This window comes from Protobothrops mucrosquamatus, unplaced genomic scaffold (assembly GCF_001527695.2).
Source record: "Protobothrops mucrosquamatus isolate PMUCROS unplaced genomic scaffold, P.Mucros_1.0 scaffold1251, whole genome shotgun sequence".
Lineage (NCBI taxonomy): Eukaryota > Metazoa > Chordata > Lepidosauria > Squamata > Viperidae > Protobothrops > Protobothrops mucrosquamatus.
Window position 1 is genome coordinate 257,734 of NW_015387457.1, and position 15,033 is coordinate 272,766.

Below are 15,033 nucleotides of genomic sequence, written 5' to 3' on the forward strand. Positions count from 1 at the left end.
AGTCTTTTGTTTTTCCTACCACCACTGCATTGACTGTATTGAACGGCGGCCATAATCTCCTGTGCTGCTAAAAACTAATTTTGGAGGCCTCAGTATTACTATGGAGATTGCTGATCTGAATTGGCAAAGGCTCATTTTTCAAAGCAGAAACCTTCCACGCATCACATTTTGCAAATAACCATTTCTACCAGCCTTTTGGTACAGAAGAATAAATGGGAAATTCTTGCAGGTAACAAACATGATAACACTTTTGCCACACTGTGGAAAGACAGTCTCCTAGGAGTCCTTTAGTTCTCTTTTCTTCCCTCCACTAAGATTTTAACACAGTTCTATTCCAACTATAAAAAGAGGTTCTTCTGCACCTGGGTGCGGCGATCTGGGTTGAGAGGAGAGTTTGCATTTTTGAATTGGAGAGAAGGTTGCACGTGAAACAGGAGGAAAAGAGCAGGATAATTTGCCTCAGTGTAGTGTGCAACTGGTGAGATGGAAAAAGTGGCATAGAATCAGGTGTACAAGCAGCCAAAAGCTAAGTGGTAAGCAGCAGCCAGTTGGTAACAAAAACTAAGAAATTCAGAAATGCCGAAGTCTTTGCAGCAGCATATGAAGGAAGCAAACAGTTGCTTTCCTTAGCATTTGTCCCACATGATTGCATGTTCACTTGTTTTGCACTGCCCTCACTTAGTTCTTACAGTGCAGTAATCAATATATGATGCAACAAGGGTTTTGTTTATCAGTCAACTGCACTGATTAGAACTGAGAGGGAGTGCTTGGACCAAGATTAATTACTCTGTTGGCTTATGTACCTAAGGGAAGAGTAAAACCTGGGTCTCCCTACCCTAATACTTTAATTGCTATGCCACATTGGCTCTCTAGAAAAAAGGCAACAAGCAGTTGGCTGAAAGATCCAAACAAGTCAGTCAGTCACAAAACTAGTCAAAATTCTTGGGTGGTTAAAGATTGGCTAGAACTCAGGCTGAAGACTTTCCTCTAAACTTGGGAAAGCAGTGAAAAACAGGGCTAACTAAATTTTGTAATTTAAACTGATGTAAGCAATTCAGCTGTTAAAAAAGAGGGAGGAGGGAGAGGGAAAAAAAATGAAACTCATAGAAACTGTAGACAAGATTCCTTAGAATTACATACATCAAGGCTCCCCAACCCCTGAACCACAGCCCCTTACTGGGCTGTGAGCTGTTTGGAACCAGGCCGCGGAAGAGACAGGCGAGCATTCACACACATCCCCACTTGCATAACCTGCATACATGTGGATGTGCTTGCTGGCCGCTCGCACGGAACCACCCCTTTCCTCTCCCCCCCCATCGGTCTACAAAGCCGGAATGGTTGGGGAACTCTGATATACATAACAAGTATAGACACATAGGTAAGTATCTAAGATTTAGAAACAGTTACCAATTTTGAATAATTTTTATTTTTATAAAAGAAATCCACCCTACAGGAAAAGGAAGTGGGGGGGGAAACCCTTACAGTCCCAGATTTCAGGCTGTTTTGCCTTTTGTGCTCTAGGGCAGTGGTGGCAAACCTATGGCACGCGTGCAAGAGGCGGCACTCAGAGCCCTCTCTGTGGGCACGCGCACTGCCACTGCCAGCAGCTTGTGCAGGTCCATTAGGTCGCCACTGTTGCCCGGAGCAGCAGCCCCACCCAGCGCAAAGGAGGCGAAGCGGCCAGCTAGCAAGCTCAAGTATAGGTGGTAGAGCACGCCCAAACCCACCAAGTCAAAGGCCACCCCGATCAGGGAAAGCTGGATTCCCATCAGCACCATGGTCCCCCAGTCCCAGCTAGGATTGCGTGCCTTCCCCCATCTATGCTGGGCCTCCTGCCCACTGTCCCACCCGCCAGAGATCCCCTGGATCTCCCCCAACCCTGCCCCCACAGGCGTCCCTCCCATGAGCAACATTGAGTGGCCATGCCCACCCCAGCCATGCTCACCCAGTGGGCCACGCTCCCATGCCCCCCCTGAGGGCACAATGCTGATGCAGCTCTGGTACTTTGCGATAAATAAGTGAGTTTTGGGTTGTGGTTTGGGCACTCGGTCTCTAAAAGGTTCACCATCACTGCTCTAGGGCATGAAGTTGGGGCATCTTGAAAGCAAAATATGTTCTATTATTGAGCAACACCTCAGACACGCGGAAGTTCTGTGTTAGCCAAAACAAGGATGCTGCAAAAGGGTGCAAGTATTAGGATGCCTGGGAAAAATTCAGGGTTTCCAGAAATAAACATAGAAAAAAAGCTGTAAGTATAAACTCAAACATACCCCAAACATAGCCTATCAAGGAATGTTCCATGCCCACAGAATGATTATTACTGAAGGAGTACAAAAGACTGGGTGGGGTGATGGAGTGAGGTACTGTACAGCAAACATGGCTGATTATAGTACTAAATAGGACCTCTCCCATTCTATAAATGCTTGCTTATTAAAGAAGGAAGTATGCATGAAATAACATTAAAAGTATGTTTTAAGTAACTTACCAAGCTTTACTGGGCTAGGTATATTGTTTTCAAGAAGGTATAAGAAAGGTTTAAACACATCAGCTTTCACTGTATGCTTTTCCCCTTGAGAAGTAACAATAAATCTGCTACAGAGGATATAATTAATTTTCAACTGGTTATCAAACTCAGCTGAGGGTGGCCTTAAATTAAAGCTGCCAGAAAGACAGCAAGCTAGATCTCCAATGATACCAGCATAAGCCTTCTGAACTAGTAAAGATTCATCCTGTATGTGATCTCTGGAATAAAAATAAAACAAGTTTCAATTGTAATTTTCTGTATGACTGTATGTCACAGTTTTCAAATGATTAAACCTAACTTGTTAATCAGAATATGTACAACTATTATGCAGTGCTTTTGCTCCCTTTTTCCTCAACCTGAGTTTCCTGAAACATCTGAACTAGAAAACTAATAGCCTTCAAATATATTAAACATTGGTTTAGAACAGTGGTTCTCAACTTGTGTTCCTCAGACCCCTGGGAGGGTGCAATGTCACAGTGGGTCCGTGAAGGCTTGAAAAAATGTTGTATTTTAAATCTTGAATCTTGGTGGTCTATGGCCATGGTCTGTGGCCACAAAAGGTATTTAAAGGGGGTCTGTGATGAAGAAAAGGTTGAGAACCAGTAGTTCAGAGACTTCTTAGTCTAGTGTTGGTTTGTGTACTTTTATTTGTTTAAACAGCAATAGTTATAGATTCTTAGTTAGATTATACAGTTCCTGGCTTTTGTGTGTGACAGAAGCAGCAATTACAGGCCTCAGGTAGGTTTGTCTGCCAATACAAATGCATATATGTAGCAATGTTTATCATTTTCTTAAAAACATGCATGTCACACATACAGTACATGCTGCATTTTGAATTTTAACAAATCCTTGCTCTTCAGTTTCTTGAGCCTGCAGAATCCTTCCCTTAGAAAATTGCTTGGAAGATTCATTTTTTAAAATCCCTTTTTTATATTTCCTTTTCAAAATCAAAATAATAAACAAATTGATAAATAATTAAGTAAAAAAATACTGTAACTTATCTAGCTTTTATGAGAAAAGACGAGAGAAAACTTCTCTTCTCATAGCTACCAAAAGTATTGGAGAACAGAAATTGACTTGGTATTTTTACCCATAACTCAAAGCAAATTACCATCAAAAAATAGAGAATCAGCTATGCTATGCTATCAGAAGTCAATGCAAATCTGTCAAGCATGATTTCTCAGAAATATTTTCTCAAAATGTTATATACATTCCATAGTAAATCTAAATAGGAATATCATCTTGCCCTGAACAAGAAATATAGGCAAGAGGCTTAGAGGCCTCACAGTAAGATTAAAGATTAGCCCTCACAGTAAGATTAAAATTGCATGTCTTCAAAAGGCACCTGTGATATGGCCATTCTTCTGCTACTACTTTCATCATATCCTATTGTATTTACCAAGACATTCACCACAAGTTTATTTGAAATTATCAAATAGTACATACAAAAGATACGTGGGCAACGTGGCGCAGACTTCTATGCCTAATTGGTGGAGCAAAATAGGAAAGCCTTTAATACAACTAGTTCTGACAGCTTCATGGGGACTCTGAAGTGCATGCTGATACACAGATTTCCTCCAATTCAGATGGAATCTCTTTGGAAGCAGAGAAAGAAGAAACACACAATTTGAACGAATTTCAGGTGCTAAAGGGAAAGATAAAGAAAATCAATGAATTTAATGCTGATTGTTGCAAACATACTCTGTCCTCTGAATCACTGAAAATTAAGGACCACCACAACATATTATTAGAGATCTGTAAACATTATAGCTAATGTTTTAAGAATATGGTATTAGTTTAAACTATACATATAGCCAAATGAAATATTATACCAATGTACCTTCTGCAATTCTATGGTCTTTTAATTCTGCATTCATACTAGAAAAAATATTTTCAAAATATTTCTAAATATTTAATTTATTGAACAGCATAAACTTTTGGTTGTTTAGATGAGGGGTCACCAACCTGTGTCCGTGGCCCACTACCGGGCTGTGGGCTGTTGGCCAGTGCACATGCATGCTCGAACCCCCCACTCGCGTTAGCGTCACGGGATCATGCGGGCACTAGCAATGCTGTGAGCATCGGGTGAGCACTAGCACTGCCACAAGTGCACCCCCCACTCAAGCTGGCATTGTGGCATCATGTGGCTGCTAGCAATGCCGGGTCAGGTGGGCACTAGTGTAGCCACAAGCGCACCCTTCGCACTAGCATCGTGGCATCATGCCAGCGCTATCGTCACTGCAAGCGCAACATCCTCACTTGCACTAGCATCGCAGCATTGCACAGGTGCTAGTGTCACCCAAGCATTGCGCTGGCATGTTTGCGTCACGCACATGATGGCCCCATTTGCGCATGCACGTACTCACACACATAAAGGCACCTCCATGCCCCCTGCCACAGGTCACCAACCCAGAAAGGTTGGGGACTCCTGGTTTAGATTACATCTCTATCTTTCACAGGTTATGTTGATCCACAGCTATGTTGATCCACAGCTTATGTTGATCCAAGATCAGGCCTTATTTGTGGCATCCTGACTTTGAAATACTGTATTTAAAAGGGTTACCTAAAAACATTCATATCTTCTAAGTGACAGGTAAAGAATTATTTAGACTAGTGTTTCTTAAATGTGGTCCAAGTACTCCTACAGGTCTCCCAATATTTTCTTAGGGGTCTGAGAAGTCAAAATTATTTGCTAAATTTAGGGGAAAAAATCAAATATTTTAATATTTTTATTTGTTACAAAATATAGCGTTTTTTTCCAAGAAAACTATTTGTTAATAGCCAATGGATTTAATATTATTATTTTTGACATGATTCAATAAAAATTCAATGAATACATTGATTTTAATATTTAATAAAGTAATTATCAGTATAATTCATATAACCAAAAGCTCTTTTGGGGTCCACCATATTTTTTAAAAAGTGGGAAGGAGTCTTGAGAGCAAAACATTTAAGAAATATTTAGATTAAATAAAAGCAGCTTGTAAAAATCCACTCTTAAGACACTAAAGAAACACTTAGACTGAACAATAAAAAAATGAAAAATAAACTAAATTTCAGATATGATAAGAATTGTTTACTTACTAAAATGACTTGCCAGATGTTGACTCAAGGCCAAAAGATCCAAATTAAGACCAGGAAGCATGGATGGAAAGTCATCTGAATGGCTGGAAATCCATGGCAAAGACAGTATTCCAAACAAGTTGTCAAACACCTCATCATTAAACTGGAATTTAACTTTTAGGTGGTAGAAGAAATGTACACACATTTTTACTGAGATAAGTTGCAAGAGTTAAATGCATTAACAAAAGAACAGCATCAAGTCATTTTACTTTATGGGAAGGCTATATTTTTGTGGTAAGATTTATATTGACAAAAAATAGTCAATATTTAAAATTCTGAGTATATGTAAATTGGATTTTATCAGGTACTGAATTAATGCTATGCTCCAATGGCAAGCTACTGACAGAATTAAGGTAAAGTCTCCTTCAAGTCAAGTTTGACTTCTGGTGATTAGTTGAATACATGAATGGAGGGGTTTCTGGCATCACTATAGCAATATGGAAGTGGTTTGCCATTTCCATTTTCTGTGGCCTAATGGGCAGGCACTATAATTTGCCATAATGCCTCCAGTATAACCTAATATGTACTTTCCAATATTCCATCCAAGACTTGATACAGACATGGCTTGAACACGTCCTTACATTTTCCTCTTAGCAGTCCTTTTTCTTTTTAAATTTGCTTCATGTTCTTGGAAATTCAATACAATGAAAATATGTTGCAAAAGCAGCTCCAGTAAGCTGCCTTATTTTCACCATCAATATGGCTATTTTTGCTTTTTAACCTTTTAAAAAGATATCTCACCTTGCATATAAAGTAAGGCATCAATTATTTTCACCACTTTTTGAATCATTGGCTCCAGGTCAGTTATTTGTGAAGCAGGATCCAGAAGCTTCCAACAAACTCTAATTGCTCTCATGATAAATTCTGAAGAAATCCATATTAACTGTATATGTTCTCTTGATTCTGAAGCATTACCATTTTCATGACTATATAAATTACACAAATGAGTAACTTGATGATCTACTCTGTTAAGAAAAAAAAATAAAACTGGTAACTGAAAGAGTTTGAATAATATTTTAAATTTTTTATTTTTCAGAAATGGAGATCAAAAACTGCTTAACTCGGCAAACAACTCAATTATTCTACAGTTCATCAAGAGCTTTAAAAAAACTATTTCTGTCAAGTTATACATTTCTTGACACCATAGAACGAAGACCACTACCACATCATGCTTATTTGCAAAATGAAATGTTGGCCTAGTAATATAAGCAGTGGGCAAGTTTCTAGAGAGCCCCTAGTTGGTAAGACAGTTGCCATTATAACTCGGTGCTTTTTTTTTTTAAAGTTTAACTGAAGCAATGGCATGTGGGTATTTACAAAAACAATTTCAGAAATATCTTCAGAAGTTTTTGTAAAGGTCAAATAAAGCAGAAACTGACAACTTTAATTCTTTTACCTGTTGAAGTGTTCTCTAGAATGGATTGTACACATTGCAGCCAGTTGAGCTATTAAAGCAATTCCTTCTACACTCTGCAGAACTTCCACCGGAAGACTGTCTTGTTCCAAAAGTGACAGCAGAGAGTCTGCCTTCTGGCATATCAAATTCCACAACTTGCTCTTCATTTTCATGTTCAGGGTGTGGGGCCTTTGAATCAACATTTTGGATACCATTTTAGAGCATTTTATAGTAAGTTTACTATAAAACTAAAAGTGAAATAAAATATCTGGTAATAGTAAAACTAGATGAAGACTGTTTTAAATCTTTCATTTTGAGAGAAACACATTTAAGGAAACAAAATAGACATCAGACAAAATAGATATCAGACCTTATCTTATGCTATAATATATATAAGAATTGTGGCTTTAATTGTCCAGATTTTTAGGTTTACCTTTAAGTATATTTAGATTTTTGTTTCTTTATGGAATACTTGTGATAAAATAAACTGCAGGCAGAATTGGAAAGTTATTATGTGACTCCTCGGAAATCATGATAGGAGCTTGGTTCCATTTTTAGCCAAGCTATTGTATTTCTTACAGTAAAAGCTTCAGGGTATGTTAAGAAACAGTTGGGACAGAGATAAAATTTTGACCTGTGTTTTTGACAAATTCATTTTATAGATAATAAATTTTAAAATAGCAAGTAAACCTTTTTTATGTTTTGGGGCAGCTAAGGATTTTTATTTTAATGCTTCCTTTGAATCAGTTTTTGACCCCTGGCGACAACAAGAAAAGTCCCTGCAGTTTTCTTGGCAAGCTTTTTCAGAAACCTTCTTTCCAGGGCTAAGAGAGAATGGTTGATCCAATGTCATTTAGCTTGCTTTGTACCTCATGTAGAACTAGAATTCATGTTTTATGATTTTTAGCCTGATGTCTTAACCACAACGAACTGGATCTCCAAGGACAATTATAGATGCTAATACTTTAAATCAAAGTACGACCAGTGAAATCTCATCTGAGCTCCTGCAGCTGGAATGTGGATTTTATGTACAAATAAAACCTTTCTTAATTAAACAGTTTTACCCAGATGCATTAGCGAAGTCCAAAAATCCTGAATTATTATCAGTATTAGAATATGGATTTAGATGATCCAAGTTAATTTTAAAGTGATATTAGTTATTTTTCAAGAGCTCTAGAATAAGAAACTGAAGTATAATGACAAAGGTACTTTAAAAGTATGAAATATATTTCTTTTAAAGTTAATACAAAATAAATTTTACAGAAATATTAAGATTATTAAGCAGTTTGTGAGTATTTAAAACCAAATACATTAGTTGTAATGAAATAGCATAGGTTTATCAAGAACAGCTCATGCCAAAGCAACTTTATCTTTCTTTTAGTAGAGTCATCAGTTTACTTGACCATTGGAATACAGTGTTCTGTCCCCCGTCCGACCCACACCCCCCAACCAGTCAGCCGAGGCCTGAAAAACTGCTCGGCACAGACAAAGACAAATGAATTTCTTGGCAGCAACTGCGTAGCTGCCTGCCAAGCCTTTACTGATAAGACACAGCAAACAGAGATAAATCCAACTATTGAACGGTCTCACGAACGTTGTCTTATAGGTCGTTTTTAACAGGCAGTGCTTTTAAGTGTACGGTCACCCCTTGCTTATATAGCCAGTGGGGTGTGGCCCAGTGACTCAGCTGAACTATCTGGCACGGCGTGTCCGCTGCTGCGCACGCTTGTCCTTCCGACGCTGGCGTGGATCCAGCCAAGACGTATCCTCGTTGGCGTCCGATACACCTGGCTCCTGGCTGATCCCAGAAGCACCGGGCTCCTGGCCAATCCCAGAAGCACTGGGCTCCTGGCCAATCCCAGAAACACCGGGCTCCTGGCCAATCCCAGAAACACCGGGCTCCTGGCCAAACTCCTCGCTGTCGGAAGGCCGCACCAGAGGGGAAGGGCCTGGAGAGGGAGGCCTGGCCATCTCCTCTCCTTCATGTTCAGAGCCTTCCTCCTCTGATGAGAGGGACCCACCGGACGGAGCCACAACATACAGTATAGTGTATATCTTAACTTCAGCAAGCATTTGATAGTGTCCTGAGACACAAAAAGCACATTCAAAATAGATCTGAAAATAAGATTGGTTCTTAAATGCTACCATTTACTTACTCTGGTGGTGCTGGCAACTTTTTAGGATGTTTTAAGGATAGACATAAACGAAGCCTTTTTTGTGGAACATCATCACTACTGCTACTACTTCCTCCATCAGTATCAGAAGTCTCTGGAAAACACCTACACTGCAGTTCCTGGATGATTTCTGCTGTCACAGACTTCAACACTACATAGGCTGGACTCAGCAGATACTGAGTCAAAAAGAAGAAATTATACTATATAACATCTTCATAAAATTCATATTTAAACAGGATAAAGGTCATAAAAATCTCATATATACTTCCTTGTAATTACAGTATTATGTATGCAAACAGATTTATTCATTTTAATTTTTTAAGCTAAATACATACCAATCAATTATAAATTCCACTAAATCAGTATCCTATACTGAGGTTACAGTGTAAACTCATGAATTTAGACCACTAAAATGTAAGTTATTCTTTCTTGTGTCAGTATAGAAAACAGAAGCTACTGATACAAAACCTGATGGCATTAGCCTGGTTAACACTAAATCCAGTAATTTCCTCAAAATAATTTTCTCTTAATCTGTTTAACATTTTGTGCCAAACCTTTGTTAACATTTTAATAACACTTACCTCTTGTTCTATCTGGCATCCAATTGCTGAGATGAAAAATCTGCAAATGTTGTTAATATAAGTTTTTCTAACCAGAACAGCAGATTCATATCCAGCTGGTACATACATCAAGAAATACTGTAGTATGTGACATAATACTTCTTTTATCTTCATACACTGGAGAAACCTGAGCGCATCAGCTTCAAACAATGCATGAAGTTTTTCTAGTAGTATGTTTAGATAAATAGGTTCAAAAGTCTCATGGGAATGAATTTGAAAAGGAAATAAAGTTCTCACTAATATTAAGAGTGGTTCTTCATATAATTCCAGCTTTGCAGAATCCATTATAGGAATGGATTGCAAAATTCCAAATAGAAATGAGAAGAAATTATTGGCTAGATCTTCTGGAAGTCCTCCAAGCTCTAGGAGTTCTGTTAAAAATGCCATACTCAAAATTTTAACTTTAGGGCTACCATAGTCCAAAAGGGAGCAACCTATTCCAAAAAGGATAATATCTTGTGGTTTGAAATACATGTAAGAAACTATACGAGTAAGAATCCTTATTGAAGTTATTTCCAAGCATTCTACGTTATTCATTCCATTTAACTGTAGCTGGATAGAACTTAAATTGCCCAGATTTGCAGTGGAATTGCAAGAAAATCTGCTCACAGTCACAGGCCATGTCAAAATCATCTCTATATTTTTTTCATGGATTGAAATCAGATCTTGAAGAAGATACAGCAGTTCTTTTGTTACCTCCAATTTGTTCTGTGTCAAAAACTGAAACTTTTCCGTCTCATTTCTTGTTTAGTGTAATGATTACAAGAGTACATTTTACACCGTCAAACCTGATCGTCGTTAAGAGTTTTCAGAACGATATTAGGTTAACGACTTAAGATTTCTTTTCTTTTTTCTTTTGTAATACTAGTATTATAATTAATCCTGACTAAACCCGAAAAAAAAATCCAAGAGTAAGAGAGCGTCTTTTTAAATCGTCTTGCTGCTACCTATTGATTCTTTGGATTTTTGCAGATCATATCTGGTAACTCAATTAATTGTGCTATTTCCCTACATTTGTGCAAACTTGGATGTTAATTTTTATTAAATACATTTAACTTGAGATTTTAGAAGGATATCAATCATTTCAGAGTATACATGACATTAAAGAAGAGAGCCTTTTTTCAGCTAAATTTTTGTTGATTTATGGCCTGATATAAAAATATATAATTCATATTTCAATCGGCTATAATTGGTTGAATTATAGATCCAATAGATATATTTCAATAAACTCACCAATACAGCTGGAATCTGTGTCATTTTGCTGATCAACTCCAGTTCCATTTACAAACACAAGTGGAGATGATTTCATGATATGGAGAATAAAGTCAAGCAACATTACAGAACTTGGCTGAGAGTCAGTCTTCTTCATAAGTTCCAGAGCCACTAAAAAGATAGCATAATCTAAACAGGAGTTCAAAACCTATTTCCTATTTCAAGAAAAATGCAGCATTTCTTGGATCTCTATAACAAGTATGATTTCTTTTAGGAAGTTTGGTTTTCAATTTTACAAATTGAAAATGGATTCCTTGAAGTTAAATGTTTTGCTTCTCATGTATGGTCTACAGCTTCCTTTCCTCTTTCTTCCTAAAAGAAGTCATACAGGAAAATAAAATACAGGTAGTCCTTGACTTACAATCACAATTGAGACCAGAAATTTTGGTCACTGCATGAAGTGGTTATTAAGTGAGATATCATGTGACTGTTTCAGTCAATAACTGGCACCTGAAGTTGTGGTTGTTAAGCAATCTCCCAGGTTGCTAAGTGGATAGACCAAAAGAATTGCCTACTGGAAGCCCCGCACACAGCTGAATCCTTCTAGGGTTGAATTCCTCTGGCAGGAAGCCATTTTGCTCTAAAGTGGGCTCTTGTCTCTGGGAGCTGGCTGCAAATGCCCCATGCTGCAAACAGTCCATGACAAAATCCTGTGTGAATTTCAGGACAGACTTTTTTCAGCCAGTCCCCAAACTAGAGAGAGTTCTCTTGATAGGCAGCAGTAGCTTGCAACCTTCTTTGCTAGCTTCCTCAATGGCTTTCTAGGAAAGCTGGCAGGGAATATTACAAATGGAGATCACATGATCACGGGGTGCTTGGTAACCAATCATGTGGAGATAAGTTGCAAAGTGCCCATATCACAATCATGTGACTATGGAGGAACTGCAATGGTTGTAACTCCCAGCATGGATCATAAATCCCTTCGTTCAGTGACAATGTAATTTCAAACAGTCACTGAAAGAACGATCATTAAATAAGGACTACCTGTAGGGAGGGCTTCTTTCAAACTGCAATGTCCCAACAAAGCATAACTAGACTAACCAAAAATGATTTATATTTTAATCAATCCCCATCTAAGAATTATTTCTACCAAGGTGACAGTTAATATTTCATTTAGCAACAAAGAATATTTGTACCTACTCCTTTCCCTCTGTGGTATTATTACTCAATAATAAGACTGTTTAATGTTAGAGATTTTGTCCAGGACCATTATTTAGAGTTGGAATAACATGTAACAGAAATCACATATAGTTTGAGTTTAAATCTAGGCTATTTACTAACTTTACTTACCAACATCCACATCTACAAGAATTCGATCAATGAACTGACAGAGTATTTGTCTTGGCTTCTGTACCACGGTATTATATTCTTCTGGTGTAGCACTGAAATAAAGATGTATTTAAAAGTTATTTTATCAAGAGAGCTACCTTTGATACTGAAATACATAAAATCAAATCCAGTATTTATTATGGTCACAGACCAGAATAGTAATATATATAATTAACACACACACATACACACAACCGTGTACTGTAAAGTTCTTTGCACATCTGGTAAACAAATAAAGGTACAACATGAACTATTTAAAAACATTTTCACATAGCAGTTATTAAAATGCTGAATTTCAAGTACCGGTACTTTATAATTTTGCTTAAAGTCTCTTAGGGAAAGAAGCTCTATTTTTAGAAAATGAATTTTCTAAATTTGTTCAGGGTATCAATTTGCTCAGGGTATCAAAATCTTAAGTAGGCTGTGAAACATCAAAAGCATGTTATTCAATCAGAGATGAAACCAATCTACCAATGTGAAGTATCCTTCCATTATCAGTGATTTCATGAATGAGAACTTACATACAATTAGAATTGTTAGTGTATTAGATTGTGCATTTCAATTTTTTCTGGTCTCTATGTATATGTGCTCCCCAATTGAGAATAGCACTTTATTCACGTTTTAATGGCCTCTAAACTATAAAATTTATACTAAAATGTTTTAAGTATAAGATTCTCTAGCCATATATTTATCCCTCATATAACATACTTTCCTAGGCTGGGGACCCTCAAAAATCCACCCCCAACTGAATACCAGAATAAGAATTGGAAGGGACCTTGGAGGTGTTCTAGTCCAATCCGCTGCTCAAGCAGGAAATCCTATACCATTTCAAAGAAATGGTTGTCCAATCTCTTCTTAAAAACCTCCAGTGTTAGAACACTGGGGACAAGTTGTTCCATTGATTACTTGTTAACTGTCAGAAAATGTATCCTTAGTTCCAGGTTGCTTCTTTCTTTGATTAGTTTCTATCCATTGCTTTTTGCCCTGCCTTCTGGTGCTTTGGAGAATAGGTTGACCTCCTCTTTTTTGTGGCAGCCCCTTAGATATTGGAACACTATCATGTCACCCCCAATCCTTCTTTTCATTAGATATACCCAATTCCCACAACCGTTTTTCGAATGTTTTAGCCTCCAGTCTTCTAATCATCATCAGGGTCTAGATTCCCTAATGTATCAGGGACCTCCAATGTACTAAATCCCAGCAAATTGGGTAGTGCCATATTTATCATTCTTTGCTCATTAAGGGAAATGAAATAAGTGAGAGAAGAGTGAACATAAGCTGTAAAGTATACTTATTGTGTAATAAAAGCAAAGGTATAGTAATTAATAAATTCAATTCCAATTAATTAAAATAGCAGAATAAAATGTGCTAATTTTGAAGTTTTTCTAAAGGCTAAGAAATAACAAGAGCAAACTTTTTTGGATCTACAATTCTAACAGCTACCTTCCCCTCCCCACTTTTGCCAGCCGTGTCTCTGAATTGCCGTTCCACACGACCCGGGAAAGACAATGGTGAAACGGAGCATCTCGAGCTCCTGGGAGGAAAACTTGATTACGTACAGTAAATACAGCGATTCAGAAAGAAGCCAGTACGAGCCTGAAGGCAAGCAGCAAAAGGGTGAAGCACTTTGGTTTCGGACTCACATACCTGCCCAATTCCCGGAGGGCTGGAATCACGGAAGCCATTTCGAGCCCCTGGTCAGCCATCCTTGATTCTCCCGACTCTCCCGCCAGCTCCGTTTCGACCTTTCGCTGTCTCCACCCCTTTTCCTAGCCGGCAGGAAACTTAAGGACGGTGGCTCGTTTGAGCCAAATTTCCTATCAACAACCCGCTGTAATACACAGCGCTTGACTTTTGAAACTTGAGTTCTACTTGGGCTGAGCTCGGCGGAGTTTATTTCCTGATTCTTATATGTTGTATATTTTGTAAGTTTGCACGAGTGATGCAGTAGCTTTTTTTCAAATTATTCCCAGTTGTCTCTATACAATTGTCATATGTGTCCATGCAGAAATACGTCACTGTAAACGACTTCCGACACTTCAAACTTGTGCTGTTTCCTAGCAGCCTAGTCATATACATAAAAGGATTGCATGCAATTCTACTAACAAAATTGGACAGACAGGATCCTCTTTAATAATATCAGAACTGAAAAGACAAGTATGCTCAAGTGCTAAGAATACTGGTAAGGAGCTATGACTGGATTAGTGGTTGACTGGATTATGCTTTTTGACTGCAGTTCCCCCACGAAGCATGTTTAGATAGCAGGGATGAATACAGGGAGTCCTCAACTTAGGACCACAACTGAGCCCAAAATTTATGCTGTTAAGTGAGTTTTGCCCCATTTTACAACTTTTCTCACCACATTTGTTAAGTAAATCACTGCAGTTCTTAAATTAGTAACAAGGTTGTTAAGTGAATCTGGTTTCCCCATTGACTTTACTTGTCAGAAGGTCGCAAAAGGAGATCATATGACTCCATGACACTGCAACTGTTATGTGATTCAGTTGTCAAGCATAATGTAAATTACGTGACCCTTAGGGATGTTGCAACAGTCATAAGTGAAAAATGGTCATAAGTCAATGTTTTCAGTGTCGT

At 38.0% G+C, this 15,033-nt stretch overlaps 2 protein-coding genes across 2 annotated transcripts in view; one reads left to right on the forward strand and one right to left on the reverse strand.

Annotated features, from left to right (window-relative positions):
- The window catches only part of ATR (ATR serine/threonine kinase), a 55,009-nt gene extending 40,865 nt beyond the window's left edge, over positions 1-14,144 (reverse strand). The window contains exons 1-10 of the mRNA XM_015821099.1: positions 14,086-14,144; positions 12,400-12,491; positions 11,067-11,220; positions 9,772-10,579; positions 9,200-9,393; positions 7,044-7,232; positions 6,389-6,612; positions 5,609-5,761; positions 3,971-4,169; positions 2,486-2,742 (exon numbers count right to left, since the gene is read on the reverse strand). Coding sequence (XP_015676585.1) covers positions 2,486-2,742; positions 3,971-4,169; positions 5,609-5,761; positions 6,389-6,612; positions 7,044-7,232; positions 9,200-9,393; positions 9,772-10,579; positions 11,067-11,220; positions 12,400-12,491; positions 14,086-14,144 — 2,329 coding nt within the window. The remainder of the gene's footprint in view (positions 1-2,485; positions 2,743-3,970; positions 4,170-5,608; positions 5,762-6,388; positions 6,613-7,043; positions 7,233-9,199; positions 9,394-9,771; positions 10,580-11,066; positions 11,221-12,399; positions 12,492-14,085) is intronic.
- A 363-nt stretch (positions 14,145-14,507) lies between these two features.
- The window catches only part of PLS1 (plastin 1), a gene marked incomplete at its 3' end in the record, with an annotated part of 45,313 nt that continues 44,787 nt past the window's right edge, over positions 14,508-15,033 (forward strand). The window contains 1 exon segment of the mRNA XM_015821096.1: positions 14,508-14,620.